This window comes from Myotis daubentonii, chromosome 9, assembly GCF_963259705.1.
Source record: "Myotis daubentonii chromosome 9, mMyoDau2.1, whole genome shotgun sequence".
Classification (NCBI taxonomy): Eukaryota; Metazoa; Chordata; class Mammalia; order Chiroptera; family Vespertilionidae; genus Myotis; species Myotis daubentonii.
This window is the reverse complement of record NC_081848.1, coordinates 39,649,838-39,663,625: the sequence shown is the minus strand read 5'-3', so window position 1 is coordinate 39,663,625 and position 13,788 is coordinate 39,649,838. Positions and strand designations below refer to the sequence as shown.

General features: G+C 55.3%; 1 protein-coding gene across 1 annotated transcript in view; it reads right to left on the bottom strand.

The window, feature by feature from the left end:
* Positions 1 to 1,026: 1,026 nt before the first annotated feature.
* The window catches only part of LOC132241662 (guanylate cyclase D-like), a 35,378-nt gene continuing 22,616 nt past the window's right edge, over positions 1,027 to 13,788 (bottom strand). Inside the window, exons 15-19 of the mRNA XM_059710607.1 lie at positions 9,151 to 9,325; positions 8,234 to 8,332; positions 7,317 to 7,411; positions 5,360 to 5,445; positions 1,027 to 1,210 (exon numbers count right to left, since the gene is read on the bottom strand). Coding sequence (XP_059566590.1) covers positions 1,114 to 1,210; positions 5,360 to 5,445; positions 7,317 to 7,411; positions 8,234 to 8,332; positions 9,151 to 9,325 — 552 coding nt within the window. The 3' untranslated portion in view covers positions 1,027 to 1,113. The remainder of the gene's footprint in view (positions 1,211 to 5,359; positions 5,446 to 7,316; positions 7,412 to 8,233; positions 8,333 to 9,150; positions 9,326 to 13,788) is intronic.

The window sequence follows — 13,788 nt, the reverse complement described above, 5'->3', positions numbered from 1 at the left end:
CAGTTGTGCAGGTAGGGACTGGCAGTGGCATCTCCCAAAACCATTCCAACACTTTCACACAGCAGCTCAGGGCTCCAAACACAACACCCATATCCCTTTCATATTGCCTTTCTCTTACACACACACACACACACACACACACACACACACACACACACACACAGTGAGCACAGCCTGTGGGCAGAACATTTTCCCAACAACTCCCAAGGGGTCTTTTGAAGAAGGACCAGTTTGTTTAGGGCTGAACTTGTCCCCTGGCTCCCTGCCCTCTCCCCCCGCCAGGGAAATGAATTCCACATGTTCCTGGTCTGCCTGCGGGTTTTGGTGAGCACCCTTTGATGTCAGAAGCCAGTTTAATGAGTTAGCTGTGGGTTTGTTTGTTTTCTCTGTAAGACAGAAGTCTCATTTTCCTAAGAATTAAGGCATTATCACTCCCCATTCCTCCCCAGCACAGTGCTCACAGATGACCAAAGCCTGGACTCCTGGCACAGTGCTCACAGATGACCTAAGGATTAGACCGGCTTGGGGAAGACAAGCAGGGAAGGAGGCAGCATTTTCTGTGGGCCAAGACCTGCATTAGGAACAAGGCTCGTGGGGGCCCTGTCCACTCCCATTTGAGAGATGACAAAACAAAGGCCCGGAGAAGAGATGCAATGTGAGGAGGTGGCCCTGCTGAACCTGGAGCCTCACCTGCCTGGCTCCAGTCCCTGGCACCTGTCCTGCTTCCGCTCATGCCACCGGGGAAATGACCTCCTCCCTGTGCGCCTGGGCACCGTGGCTGCACGTGGGGCAGCTGTTCCTGGTGTGAGGGATAATGAGCTCTGTGATAACGAGCTCTCAGACTCAAAACCATTTGTCGAGAACAAAGCACTGCCCGAAAGGAAGGGAATGTTTCTATATTTATTGCTTTTGTGTCAAGAGTCAAGTTTGCCCTTAGGATTCACACTGGAACACATCAATTAATATCGCTCTAGGGCACTTACTAATGAGCACCCAGTTGGCTGCTAGAGGGCTCAGCAAGGGAATTCTTTGAGGGGAGTGGAGCAGAGAGAGGGGTTGGGGGTGTCTAGGCTGGTGCAGGCCCCTGTCCCACGCTGTCCCTCTCCTCAGGGCCTAGGCCTTCCCTGAGCTCGAAGGTCCAGCTGAGCACTGGCGGACTTTGGCAAAGGCCGCCCTGATTTCTTGGTTTATGAGGTCCTTCCAGGGATCCCTAGGGAAAAAGGAGAAACAAGAATAAGGAAAGCCCAGAACAACAGTGAGGGAGTAAGAGCCCTTTCCCTCCCTTGGGGTCTCCTGGTCCCTGCACTGGCCGGGCCGTGGCTTCCCAGTGCCCTCCCCATTGGACCTTTCGGGGACCAAGGCTCAGAGGGGCAGTGCTGCTGGCTCATCTGCACGTGTGGCTTCCGTCCAGAGGCCTCCCAGGAGACGGGGAGCCAGCCCCAGCTCTGTCCCTTACTTAGGGACATGACCTTGGGAGGCCAGAGGGTGAGGGGCTCTGTTACTCTCTGGGTATTTTGCGAGTCCAGATAGGGACACAGGACCACCCCCTCCACAAACTCATTTTCTCATTCACTTCCCGCAGGTGCCTACAGGAGGGTAGAGCATGGTTATTGCCTTTGCACAGAGAAGCAAGCAAGGCTCTGAGTGACTCACAGCAACCTGACAGGGGATGCTTTTGAGCCTGGTTAGCAGGAGCAGAGGGGAGAGAAGGGGCCACTGTATGGACCGTTTCTGGGACACATAACGGCAGGCATGGGCCCTGCTGCCTGGGGCGTGGCTACACCAAGACAGGGAGGGGCCTTTCGCCCCTTCCCCTAATCCCACCAATCTCCTAAACACCCCCAAATAGAAGAAGGAATAGCGTATGCAGATATGACAAATACAGAACGTGAAGATAAAAGCACCTTTAGGAAATTTGACTTTAAAAAAATCAAGCTGTAGCACGCAGTTCAGGAACAATTTGGTAGCTGCCTTCTCAATGCAACTCTTAAGACAAGTTCCCATCCAACTGGCATCCTAGCCCTTCCTGCAGATTCCGTGTCTGTGCATCTGTCTGTGATCTCATCTCCAAGCAGGCTGATGGGCATGCGATGCTGTTTCTATGTGTGTGTGTGCCCAATGCCCACGATGAGCGCCGTGTGTACGCCCATGTGTGTGCACTTGTGTGTGCGTGTGCGTGCACAGTCTCCTGTGCGCCCACGTGCTGGGTGTGAGCCCGTGGGCCTAGGTTGGTGCGGCATTCTCCCCTGCCTGCCGGGAGGCCTGGGGGAATGATCTCTACTCTCCTCCCTCCCTGAGCCAAGGAGATGGAAACGTTTCTGGCACTTTCTAAAGTTTCTGTCCGGGATGGAAAAGTCATCAGCTGAGGGAGCTCGGGATGATAAGTGGCTGCCAGACCTGCTGGTTCCCACTCCTGGTCAGGGTGGCTCGGGCAGGGCTGGGAGCTGGCTGCCCAGCCTGCGTGTCCAGGGGAAAGGCCGGAGCTCTAGAGCTGGGCCCCGGGCACTGGGGCCTGTGCCGGCACATGGGGGCAGGGTCTCCGGGCTGGTCCATGCAGGGGAAAGTTCCATGAACATGTCAACAGGAAATACCAGGGAGTGCCCAGTGCTACGGTACGCAATGCTGGGGGATGGGGAGAGAGGGTGACAGCAGGGCTCTGTTTGCCCTGTGTGACGAGAGCTGTCTCACGCGGGAGGCAGCGTCAGAGCCCAGACCTGCAGGATAGGAAGGGACCAGGCCAGGGCGCTCGGGGGACAGGGACAGTGAGAGCGAGGCCCTGGGCTGGGAAGAGCTCAGGGTTGTTTAAGGAACAGTGAGGAGGCCCCGAGCAGGTGGCTTGGCAGCAGCAGGTGGCAGGTGAGATGAGGCCAAGGGAGGGGCACACAGGCCGCAGGGATGGAGCTTCCCAGGTGTGAGCCTCAGAGGAGTAGGAGGCCCCCGAGGGTTACACAGGGAACCTTTGTATTGATCGCATTTGTTTTCTCTGTAAAAGATCACTCTGGGGGAGACGGGTGGAGGGGCCAGTGGATGAGGGGAAATGGCGAGGAGCCCTGCAGCGGCCAGAAGAGAGGCGTGGAGGTGGGGAGCTGGCAGGTTGGGGGTGTGATGGAGGCAGAGTTGTGGGATTGCTGAGGACTCCGGACAGCGGGACGTCGCCCGGCTTTCTGAGGGAGGATGGCAAGGCCGAACAGGAGAAGAGAGTTCTGGAGGAGGCCCAGCTGCCAGGTGGACCCCCGAGGTCTGAGATGCCATGAGGGCTCTGGAAGGACTCAACCAGGGGCAGTGAGCTGCCTGGTCCTGGAGCCCAGAGGGGCGCTGGGCCCGAGGCCAGGAGGGCGATCCCTGTCCTCGGATCTGGAGGGACAGACAGCCCCAGGGAAGAGGCTGTGCATCCCGGCCTTTCAGGGCTGGGCAGAGGTGAGGAGCCGGGGGGATGACCCTGTGCATCCCGGCCTTTCAGGGCTGGGCAGAGGTGAGGAGCCGGGGGGTGAGTTGCAGAGGTCGGAGCACAGCGGAGTGCGGAGGAGGCCGGAGCCCGTTTGTAGGAAGCGGGAGCGGAAGGGGAAATGTCAGTGAGAACTAAAACTGCCCACAGACCTAGTGACATGGGTGCAGGTGACCTTCACAGAGCGTGCCGGCGGGTGGGGGTGAAGTCAGACTGCGGGGGCTGGGCGGGGAGTGGGAGGTGAGGAAGTGAGGCATCAGCAGACAGGCCTTCTGAGAAGTGCAGCTCCGAGTGGAGGCGAGAAGTGGGGTGGGAACGGAGGCCTGTGAGGTCAGAGGACAGCTGGCCCTTCGAGGGGCAGAGAGGTGAGTGGGACTTGAGGAGCTGGAGCAGTGGTTCTCAACTTTCCTAATGCCGCGACCCTTTAATACAGTTCCTCATGTTGTGGTGACCCCCAATGTCATTGTTACAAATTGAATACAATTAAAGCATAGTGATTCATCACAAAAACAATATGTCATTATATATGTGTTTTCTGATGGTCATAGGCGACCCCTGTGAAAGGGTCGTTCGACCCCCAAAGGGGTCGCGACCCACAGGTTGAGAACCGCTGACCTAGAGGGTAGGGAAAGGGCACACAGGGCCACACCGTGCTCCTGGGGGTGGGCGAGCCAAGGCTGCTGTGCACATGGAAAGGCACAGCGAGGACAGGGACCTGCCCAGGCCACACAAACAGTCCAGTCCCGGAGCCATCCTCACACCACGCCGGTGCCCCAGCAAGCCGCCCCCATGGAGACGCCCTGCAGGCCTGAAGGCCCCGGGCGTGGAGGCCTCTCTGTGAGCGTAAGCCGGCGCTGCACCCAGGAGGCTGGCGTGCCCTTATAAAGTGGGCACATCTGTGCTCCAAACACCTGGCAGCTTCTGCATATGTCAGCGTGTGCCCATCCACGCCCTGCCCGCTCCCTGCCTCGCTGGACCCCACTGGGGAGGGCACTGGGAGCTGGATGGGGTCAGTTCCTGTCCTCTGGTTCCTGGGGGGTCCCGAGGCCTGGGGGCGCCCTGACAGCAGGGTGGAAAGGAAGTGGCTGCTGCAGCCGGCTCCCGGCCAGCCACATCGTCCACACCCATCCGCCCGCTTGAAGGACACACAGCCTGGGCTGCTGAGTGCTGGCCTCTCCCGGGAAGCCCAGGTGTGTCCCACACATTCTCCCCTTTGAGCGATGGAGGGGCCGCCTGGAAGGGCGGAGGAGCCAGCGGGAAGTGCTGACAACGGAAAAACTGGTTGGGGAGCTGTGATGCGGTCATGCTGGGGGACCCTGGCCGGCTCTGCCCATCCCCAGGCTCAGCCTCCCCACTGGTGGGATGACTGGGCCCCCAGGGGACCTTCTTGTTTATAGGAAACTGTAATTCTCAGCAACTGGCAGCCCCTGTGGCCTTGCCCTCCAGTCTCTGCTGAAATCATCTGAATGGCGACAAGTGCCCAGCGCATTGCCTGTGCCCAGCTCAGAGCGGGGAGATTCTCCATGCCCAGCGACCAGAGAAAGGTCGAGCTAGTCGTGGCGCCCCCACAGGCGGCCGTCCGGAGGCTGTCACCACGAGTGTGTTTGTAAGTGCTCTGACCCACACAGAGGACCTGGGGCCTGAGCTGAGAGCACAGATCCAAGTGAGGAGTCACTGAGGCAGCGTGATCTCCCCGCCACGAGCTCCTCAGATACAGGCAGCAGGACTGCGCCTACCTGCTCACAGTGCTGTCTCTCAGGAGTGGGAAGATGACGGTGATGTCATCGTTAAAGAATTCTGTATTTTCCAAGTTTTACACACGACACGGGTAAGACCTTGATGATCAGAAAAGTAACAAATACCGAAGTTCGCACACAAAAAGGCCAAGCTTCTGGGGAAATTCCTCTTACTCACTCAGGTTTGAAGTCCAGAGGTGTGGGGAGGGGTCTGGGGAAGCCTGCCTTCCCTGTCAGCCAATAGGTCTCCTCCACGCCCTTGCCCTGGAAGAAACCGGAAAGAGGGCTGAGCCACCTCCTCAAGCAGAGAGCAAGGCAGAGGGGGGCACCCCTCCCAGCAGCCTGGGGGCGGGCAGCCTGGAGCCTGGAGGCAGACCGTCTGGGTCCAAATCCTGGCTCTTTCACTTGCTAGCTGTGTGACTTTGGCCGACTTACTTCACCTCTCTGTGCCTCGGTTGCCCTACTACAGTGATGGTGAACCTATGACGCGCGTGTCAGAGGTGACACATGAACTCATTTTTTTGGTTGATTTTTCTTTGTTAAATGGCATTTAAATATATAAAAATAAATATCAAAAATATGAGTCTTTGTTTTACTATGGTTGCAAATATCAAAAAATTTCTATATGTGACACGGCACCAGAGTTAAGTTAGGGTTTTTCAAAATGCTGACACGCCGAGCTCAAAAGGTTCACCATCACTGGCCTAATACCTCATAAAGTTGCTGTGTGGATGAAATGAGTTAATATTTATCTGTCAGAAAAAATAAATGATAAATCATGAATTCTATGACCCAGCAGATCTGGAATGCTAAAATGCCAGGCTTCTATGACCTGGGATTCTCCCCCAACTACTGAAGGACCTGGTGGCCTCCCCTGGGATGGAAATGCTGCTGCCTGGAGGTTAGGAGGGGGGCATGAGGGGCACTGGGGTCAGGGCTGGTCTAGAGCTTCCATACCCCACCCTGGCACAGACAGGGATATTGCCCCCTGGAGCCCCCAGGCCAGCCTGAAGAACCTGAGGGTGGCGTGCTGCCCTCCGTATTCCCTCTCAGCATCCCCTTCTATCATCAGTGCCTCTATTCCTCAGGACACCCAGTGCCCATTCTGCCAAACAAGACACATCTGCCCTGACTTACTCCAGCTCACTCTCCCATCATCACCTCAGCCTCCAGGGCAAAGGATTCCACATTGTCAGCCCTCTCAGGCTGTGTGACCATGGACAAGTCACTGCCCCCCTCTGAGCTGCACCCTCCTACTCTAACATTCCACAGCATAATGCAGCGAATCCCCTGGAGCACCCAATTTCTGAGGCCTGGTCGCAGCCCTGGGGGTTTAAATGCCGAGGCTGCTCTAGTCTCCCCACCAGGCCTGATGCTAGCCAAGGAATTGGGGGAAAGAGGAGGTGGGTAGGAAGAAAAATCATTCATAGGAATGCTGTACCATTTCATGAACATTACATTATAAAAGAATGCGGAGGTTACAGAGTTGTCTCTGCCTTTGAGGTGCTCATGGGCAAGTACAACACAATATCACACCCATAACAGCAGAGGGCTGGTCTTTAGGCTGGTGAGTGAACAGACAAGGCCTGATAGTGGCTGCTGGGGAAAGGAAGAAGAGCGTTCCTGGATCAGGGCGGGCTTCAGTGAGAGGTGATGTCTATGTTAGGGTTCTGAGGGATGAGTAGGAGCCCAACAGTGCTATGGAGAAAGCACTGGCTTTCAGCCACCAGACCTGGCATCCAAGCTATGAGACTTTGGACAAGTCCCTTTGGCTCTCTAATTTAATTTCCTCAACTACAAAATGGGGACAGTGACCCCTCCTTTCGTTATTGCTGTGAGTAATAATATGTAAATGTATGTTGTGCACCAGCATGCCACCCAGGTAGATCATCTATGGAAGTAACTTCTTTGTTCTAGTCCTTCTCATGAGGAGACAAATGAGGGGGTGGCTCAAGGAAGAAATGTTTCCTTAGAATTTGGCGAGTAGAGAGAACATGTGAAGGTGATCAGCCCCATCCCAACACCAGGCAGGCATTTCCTTCAGCCACATCAGTCAGATGAGACTCCCACCTGCTGCCCACAGAAACTGGACCTTTGGGAACTATTCTCACAAATACATGGAAATAGTTTCTTACTTTCAGCTCGGTCTGGCCTCTGATGTCAATTTTGTAGCCCTCGTCCAGGGTGAGCAGTGTCTGGACAGTGCTTCCGCTGACATGAATTCTGTATGCTGAGAAGAAAGGTAGGAATCCATGTCAGCACCTGGTGGCAGCATACCTAGTGTCTGGTGAAATCATTGAGTGCTGTTCTAGCCTGGAATACCCACAATTCTGATTCCTGCGATACCCTTTGCCTGGCTCTTTTGTTCCTTTAGTGGGTGGCTGTTCCCTACAATAGAGGCCTCGAAGCAAAGCACATTACATAGATTGAATGTTAGGAGGAACCCAAGATGAAGTCAGAACCTCTAAGAACATAATTTCCACATGTAGGGAAGCCGATGAAGCTGAGGCAGAGCATATGAGCAGTTTTTCTCTTTTAAAACCAGGATTCTGCAGTAGGGCCGCCACGTCTGGTTGTGCGGGATGGGCTCTGAGTGGCCGTGTGGAGCACACAGGCTGTATGGCCGGAAGCAGAGGCCAGGGCTGCTCTAACCGAACGCAGAGTGGCCCCTGCTGCCAGGAGGAACCTAAAGTGGCATTTTAACAATTAGAGGGGGTCTCCTCACTGTAAAAGTGGGGAAACCCAGACCCAGAGGAAGAGCATTTTGCTCAAGGACCCTAAGCAAACCAGTTGCAGTCAGGGCGAGGGCCTAGGTTTCCTACCTCTTGAGTCGTTGCTTTATCTGCTAATTTTCTCATGCGTCGTCACAAAAACCTCGTGGAAAATTAAAAAGAACCAGTGACATACGTCATCTTACAGCTGCTTTACAAACAACGAGGGTACGCTGCCACCACCTGGTGATTTGGTTACGAAGCATGTTTCAAACAGCCCGGCTGCAGTGGTCATGGAGACAGAGCCCTTGCCTGGCAGGATAGAAATAGGGGACACTCACGCAGCCCCGTGGACTCCATCCGAGAGGCAGTGTTAACGGTGTCCCCGAAGAGGCAGTACCGCGGCATGGTGAGACCCACGACCCCCGCCACACAGGGCCCTGGAACCCAAAGGCACTCAGTGAGCTCCGGCAGGTCCTGGGGCACCGAGAAGTCCCTACGACAGCCTTTCCCTTCCCTGCCTCGACTGTGGTCCCCACCCCACATTCTGGGCTCCAGCTGGGGGAGGGCGGGTAAGGATGAGGCTATCTGGAGAGGAGATGACATCTGTGTCAAGCTCTGGGATGGGGTAGGGGGACACAGACCAATCGAAGCCAGATTCTGCTCTCGGGGAGCTCCCAGCTCAGTGTGGGGCGATGTAGGAACTGTGATCAATGCTGTGAAAAGGAAGCACCAGGGCTGTGCCAACCCAGAGGGGGAACTCTGACCCAGGCCGGAGGACTTCCTAGAGGAGGTGGTGCATGAGCTGTCTTGATGGATGAGGGATGAGAGAACGAGTCAGCAGGGAACAGCAGGTGCCAAGGAAGAAGGAATGGGGGCATGAGAAGGAGATGTCAGAGGCTCTGAGGTCTCTCCCAGACCCATCCCAGCAAACATTTAGTTGTCTGCATGACCACAGAAGGTCTCTGTCCTGCCTCTTCCATCAGACTATCAGCTCCTCAGCATGGGACTTAGATGCTCCTGACAGATGCTGAGACCAAAAAAAAAAAAAAGTGTGAATCTAAACATGGATTCTGTGATGTATAACATTCTAGAGCCTTAAAATAATAGAAGGGGAAAAAGAAATGTAAATTTTCTCTATTATAGAGTTTTAGAATCTCTGAATTCCAGAAGCACGTCATTGGGGTTACCTAAGCCCGTACCCAGGCAGGGCTGGGAGACTGTCTGGCCCATCACCCCCACAGCCCCCAGCGCATACCTGAGTGCAGGCCAGCCCTGATGCAAATGGGCACGTCGGGCGCATGCCTCATCCGGAAGTCGCCCATGGAGCTGAGGATGTCCAGGGCCATGTTGGCAATCTCAGCTGCGTGCCGGCTCCCGTTGCGCCGGGGTAGCCCCGATGCTACCATGTAGGCGTCCCCAATGGTCTCTACCTAGAAGTCACAGCCTTCACTCTGCAGCCGAGAACCCGCTCTCCCCGGTCTGCCCTCATCCCACACCAGGCCGCCTCTCGGGAGCCCATGACGACCCCTCTGGTCTGTGGCCCTCAGGGCCATCTCTGCCTGCCTCTCCCTCCAGACACGCCAGCACCGCTTGGGTCTGCACGTTTCAGATCGCCTTTGTCTGAATGGCAGGACACCAGGCCTGTCCCATCTCCTCTGACTCCAGGCCAAGAGCTCCTTGGTGGCAGACTGGGTGCCCCTCTGCACGATGCCACAGCGGCAGATCAGGGCTTGGTCTGGAGAACAGCATGTGTACATTGAATATTATCCTGTTTTCCAAACCCCATTGGCCTTCCAACTTGTACTGCAAAGGATGTCGATTTTGGAATCAGATAGATGTGGGTTCAAACCCTGGTTCTGCTGTTCACCTTGGGCAGACCCCTTCGCCTCCGTGAGCCTGTTTCCTCTCGCGTGGAATGCACAATAAAGAGAAAGTATTTAAAGAGTCAAGCTCATCAAGGATGCTCAATAAATGGAGACTTCAGTCTCCAGCATCATCATCATCATCATTTCCTTGGCTAATGAGTTTGGAGAAGATAGAGTCACAGAATCTCAGAATTGGAAGGGAGTTTAAAGTCTACCTATTCTTTAGAGGAGTGAGGCTCTGCCTGCTGTGTGGCATTTCCCTTTGGTCCTGCCCTGCACCTGGTTAGCTCACGTGTCTGGGCCGAGTCTTGCCTCCCATAGGCAGCCCGGGAGGCCTGCTGCTCGACGGGCCCTCCCACCAGCCCTCCAGGTCTGCAGCTGCGACTCAGGGACAGTGCACCTGCTCTGGGGACCAGCATGGCCTCAGATGGGTGACCCAAGGCCCTGACTGGGGAAGAGGAACAGTAGAAAGCTCCATGTTGGCCACACATCCAGACCACATTCTCCAAACTGCTAAAGCTGACCTCTAGCCCTCCACCTGCCTGCGGCTGACCGGAAGAGAGAGTGTGGTGAAATCGGCAATCACCCTACAGCCCCAGCGGCAGAAAGATGACCAGGCACAGGCTCGCTCTCTAGGAACTCAGACGCATAAAGACGATCCCGCAAAGACTTAGTTGGAGCTTAGGTCCTGGCTGCAAGGGAGGGCCATGAGCACATAGCTGTGGTCCTTTTAAAGATGGCAGAACACAGCTGGGGGGGAGATGAGAGCAATGGTTTCCATACGAACAAACAGATGCAAATTCTAACTCCACCCCTGGCTTGCTGAGTGCCTCTCTGAGCCTGTGTTCTCATCTGTACAGGAGGGAGAATGACCCGTCCCTCTGAGGAGCACTGCAAGGACCAAACGAGAGGCCCTGTGACAATCCCTAGGCAGGGCCCGCCCTCTGTAGATGCTTAACCAGTGCCGGTGCCCCTGTTCCCAGGCTGTGCTTTCAGGGAGAGGCCTCAGGGCTGCACCTCCCGCGCTACAGGCTTCATTGTGCTGGCGAATGAATGACATAACTTAGTCCGCAGAACAACTGTAAGCCGCAGACACTTTCATGTCTGATTATAAATGGGAGCTTGAGGCTCAGAGGGGTGAAGTGATTTGTCCAGGGTCACTCGGCAGGCAGTATGGCTGGGGCCAAACTCACCCCCTGGGGCAGCCCACGTGGGCTCTGCTCTGGAGTTCTGTCCATAAAAGCGCTCACTCAGCGCGTGTGGGGAGGGAATCACAGACCCCCACGGAACCAGGAAACGATCGCCTGGCTGCCTCCCAACTCAGACCGGATTAAAGAGCCGTAACCAGATCCTGCTGGGCGGCGAGGGGAAACCAAGGCAGATGGCGTGAGTGATGAGAGACGGGCTCGAACATCGTGAGGAATGGGCCTCCTGGTCCCCCACATCTGGAGGGGTGTGCGGGCCTTGTTTTATGTCATTTCACTCTGCCAGAAAGATGCAGACCTCTTGGCCAGAGTTCAGAGTAGATCAGAAGGCATGATTCAGAGCTGGGAGGGACACATGTGTGAGAAGAGATTAGCAGGGGAGGAAGAGACAGGCCAGGGGTGACTCAGGGCAGATCAAAGCTGCAAGGCTCAGCAAGGCCAGACAGATGAGATGAGGAATCTTTCCCTGGGGCCGTGGGCCAGGGCGGCTCTGGAGGCAAGAGGGGAATTCAGCCAACACAGGAGATGACACCTCAGAATCACCACCGGGGCCAGAGCGTGGGGTCCTGAACAGGGAACAGGAGGGAAGCTGCATCCTCAGAATGTCTGTGGCTCAGGTCTCTGCATCCAGGTTGGGCAGTGAGGTGCAGTGGACAGAGCCAGGTGGTGGTGGTGGTTGTGGTGGTGGACATTGCAGATTCCTGTCCTGGCTCTGCCACCTACCAGCTGTGTGACCTCGGGCAAGTCACTTCTCCTCCAGGCCTCCATGAGCAACTCATCCAGCTAACACATATTTCCTGAGGGCCTGGCATGTGCTGGGCATTTCCAGGCACTGGGGACAGAGGGGTTCAGGTTGGAACCATGAAGTGTGGCTGTTGTACAAGGGTAGTTATGAGAGCGTCACACAGGAGCTCCTAACCATGTCTGAATGACAAGGAAGCTAACCCGAGACCAGGATGACCAGAGGGAGCCAGGCAAAGAGGAGGGAGAGCAGCGTTCCGGGGCGAGGGAACAGCATGTGCAAAGGCCTAGTGCCATGGTTGGCAAACTGCAGCTCTCGAGCCACATGCAGCTCTTTGGCCCCTTGAGTGTGGCTCTTCCTAAGCCTTAGGAGTACCCTAATTAAGTTAATAACAATGTACCTACCTATATAGCTTAAATTTAAAAAATTTGGCTCTCAAAAGAAATTTCAATCGTTGTACTGTTGATATTTGGCTCTGTTGACTAATGAGTTTGCCGACCACTGGCCTAGTGGCTAGAGACAGCAAAAGCATGCGTGAGGAATATAGCGGGCTGTGGAGGTGGAGTGACCAGAGATGCAGCCGGGGAGGTGGGCAGATCAGCTCCCGCAGGACCCTGTGGGCCACCGAGAACCTATGGCTTTAGCCTGAGGACATCCATATCACGGGGATGGGAGCCCCACTAAAAGGGGGTTTGGGGGCTAGAATACCCAGGTGCAAATTTCAGCATCATGTGCCACTGGGAATATGTAACTAGACAAACCGTTTAATCATCTCATTTTCCTCATTTATAAAATAGGGGTACCAGTACCTACCTCACAGATTATGATGATGGTTAAATGGATTAATACATTTAAAGGACTTAGAATAGTGTCCCGTATACAGTGAGCACTCAGTAAGTGCTGGTCATTGTTCTCTGGGATACTGTACATAATGTGTCAGCAGACTGCCTGGCACCCCAAGCACTTAGTTCTCTCCCCTGAAGCTTCCTGTCCAAGCAGCCTTTCCACTCTGGCTTCAGCCCCAAGGCCTTCCTGTCCTGTCGCTGTGTCCTTGAAGGGCTATGGCTGGAAGGGGGTTGGGGAGTCACAAATGAAGGCTAAGGCCAGTGGAGCTTGAGTATGGCCCTTTCCTGGAACCTCCCTCCCCACCTCCTCCGTGTCTGAAGCTGACCCATGACCCCCAGCAACAGAATAAAGGGCAGAATTTGGGCGGGAAAGTCCCCACAGCAGGTCCAGAGGGGCAGGAAGCTCTCCCCAGTTTACAGAGCCCTTCTACAGGGCGGTAGGATCCAACCATTATCTGTGAATCCCTTCTCACCCCCCTTTCTGGGACTGGAGTCATTATTTCTGTTTTACAGATAAAGAGCAGGGGCCCAGAGAGGGGACGCCATTTGCCCAAAGCCACATGAAGCTGGGGGCCAGGCTGGGATTTGAAGCCAGGATCAAGGGGTGCACAGATCATGAAGGGTCTTGACAGGCCTGCTAAGGCCCCCGCTGCCCTCCCCAGGGCCCCCACCCATCCACTTACTCCCACCACAGACCCCCTTCATGTCCAGCCATCACAACCCAGTCAGCATCCTTCACGCTCACCAGGCCCATTCTCTCAAGCCTCAAGCTGTAGTACACATTCCCCCCTTGCTGACGGGGAGCCACCACACCCAGAGTGAGCAAAGGTAGGAAGGCAGCACTTCCTCCAGGAAGCCTGTCTTGCTCTTTGTTCTGCATGTCTCTCCCTGGCTGTCTGGAAGCCTTCTCAGCCTTCACTGCCTCCCTGATCATCACTTTCGCTGTGGGTTGCCTTCATCGTTTACCTGCAGCACCAAGTGCTCCCTGAGGGCAGGCACGGGAACTGACTCCTCGTCTGCCCTTGCCCAGCTAGCTTGCTGCAGGCTGAGAGACCATGTGGACCAGGACTGAGCTGTCCCAGCCAAGGCTCCAGAGATGTGAGAGAGCCCAACCAAGATCAACAGAGCTTCCTGTCACGTCCATAGCTGACACAGATGTATGACTGCGTCTAGCTGAGTCCAGAGAACTTTCCAGCTCACCTATAGGCCTGTGCGCAACAATAAATACTTATCATT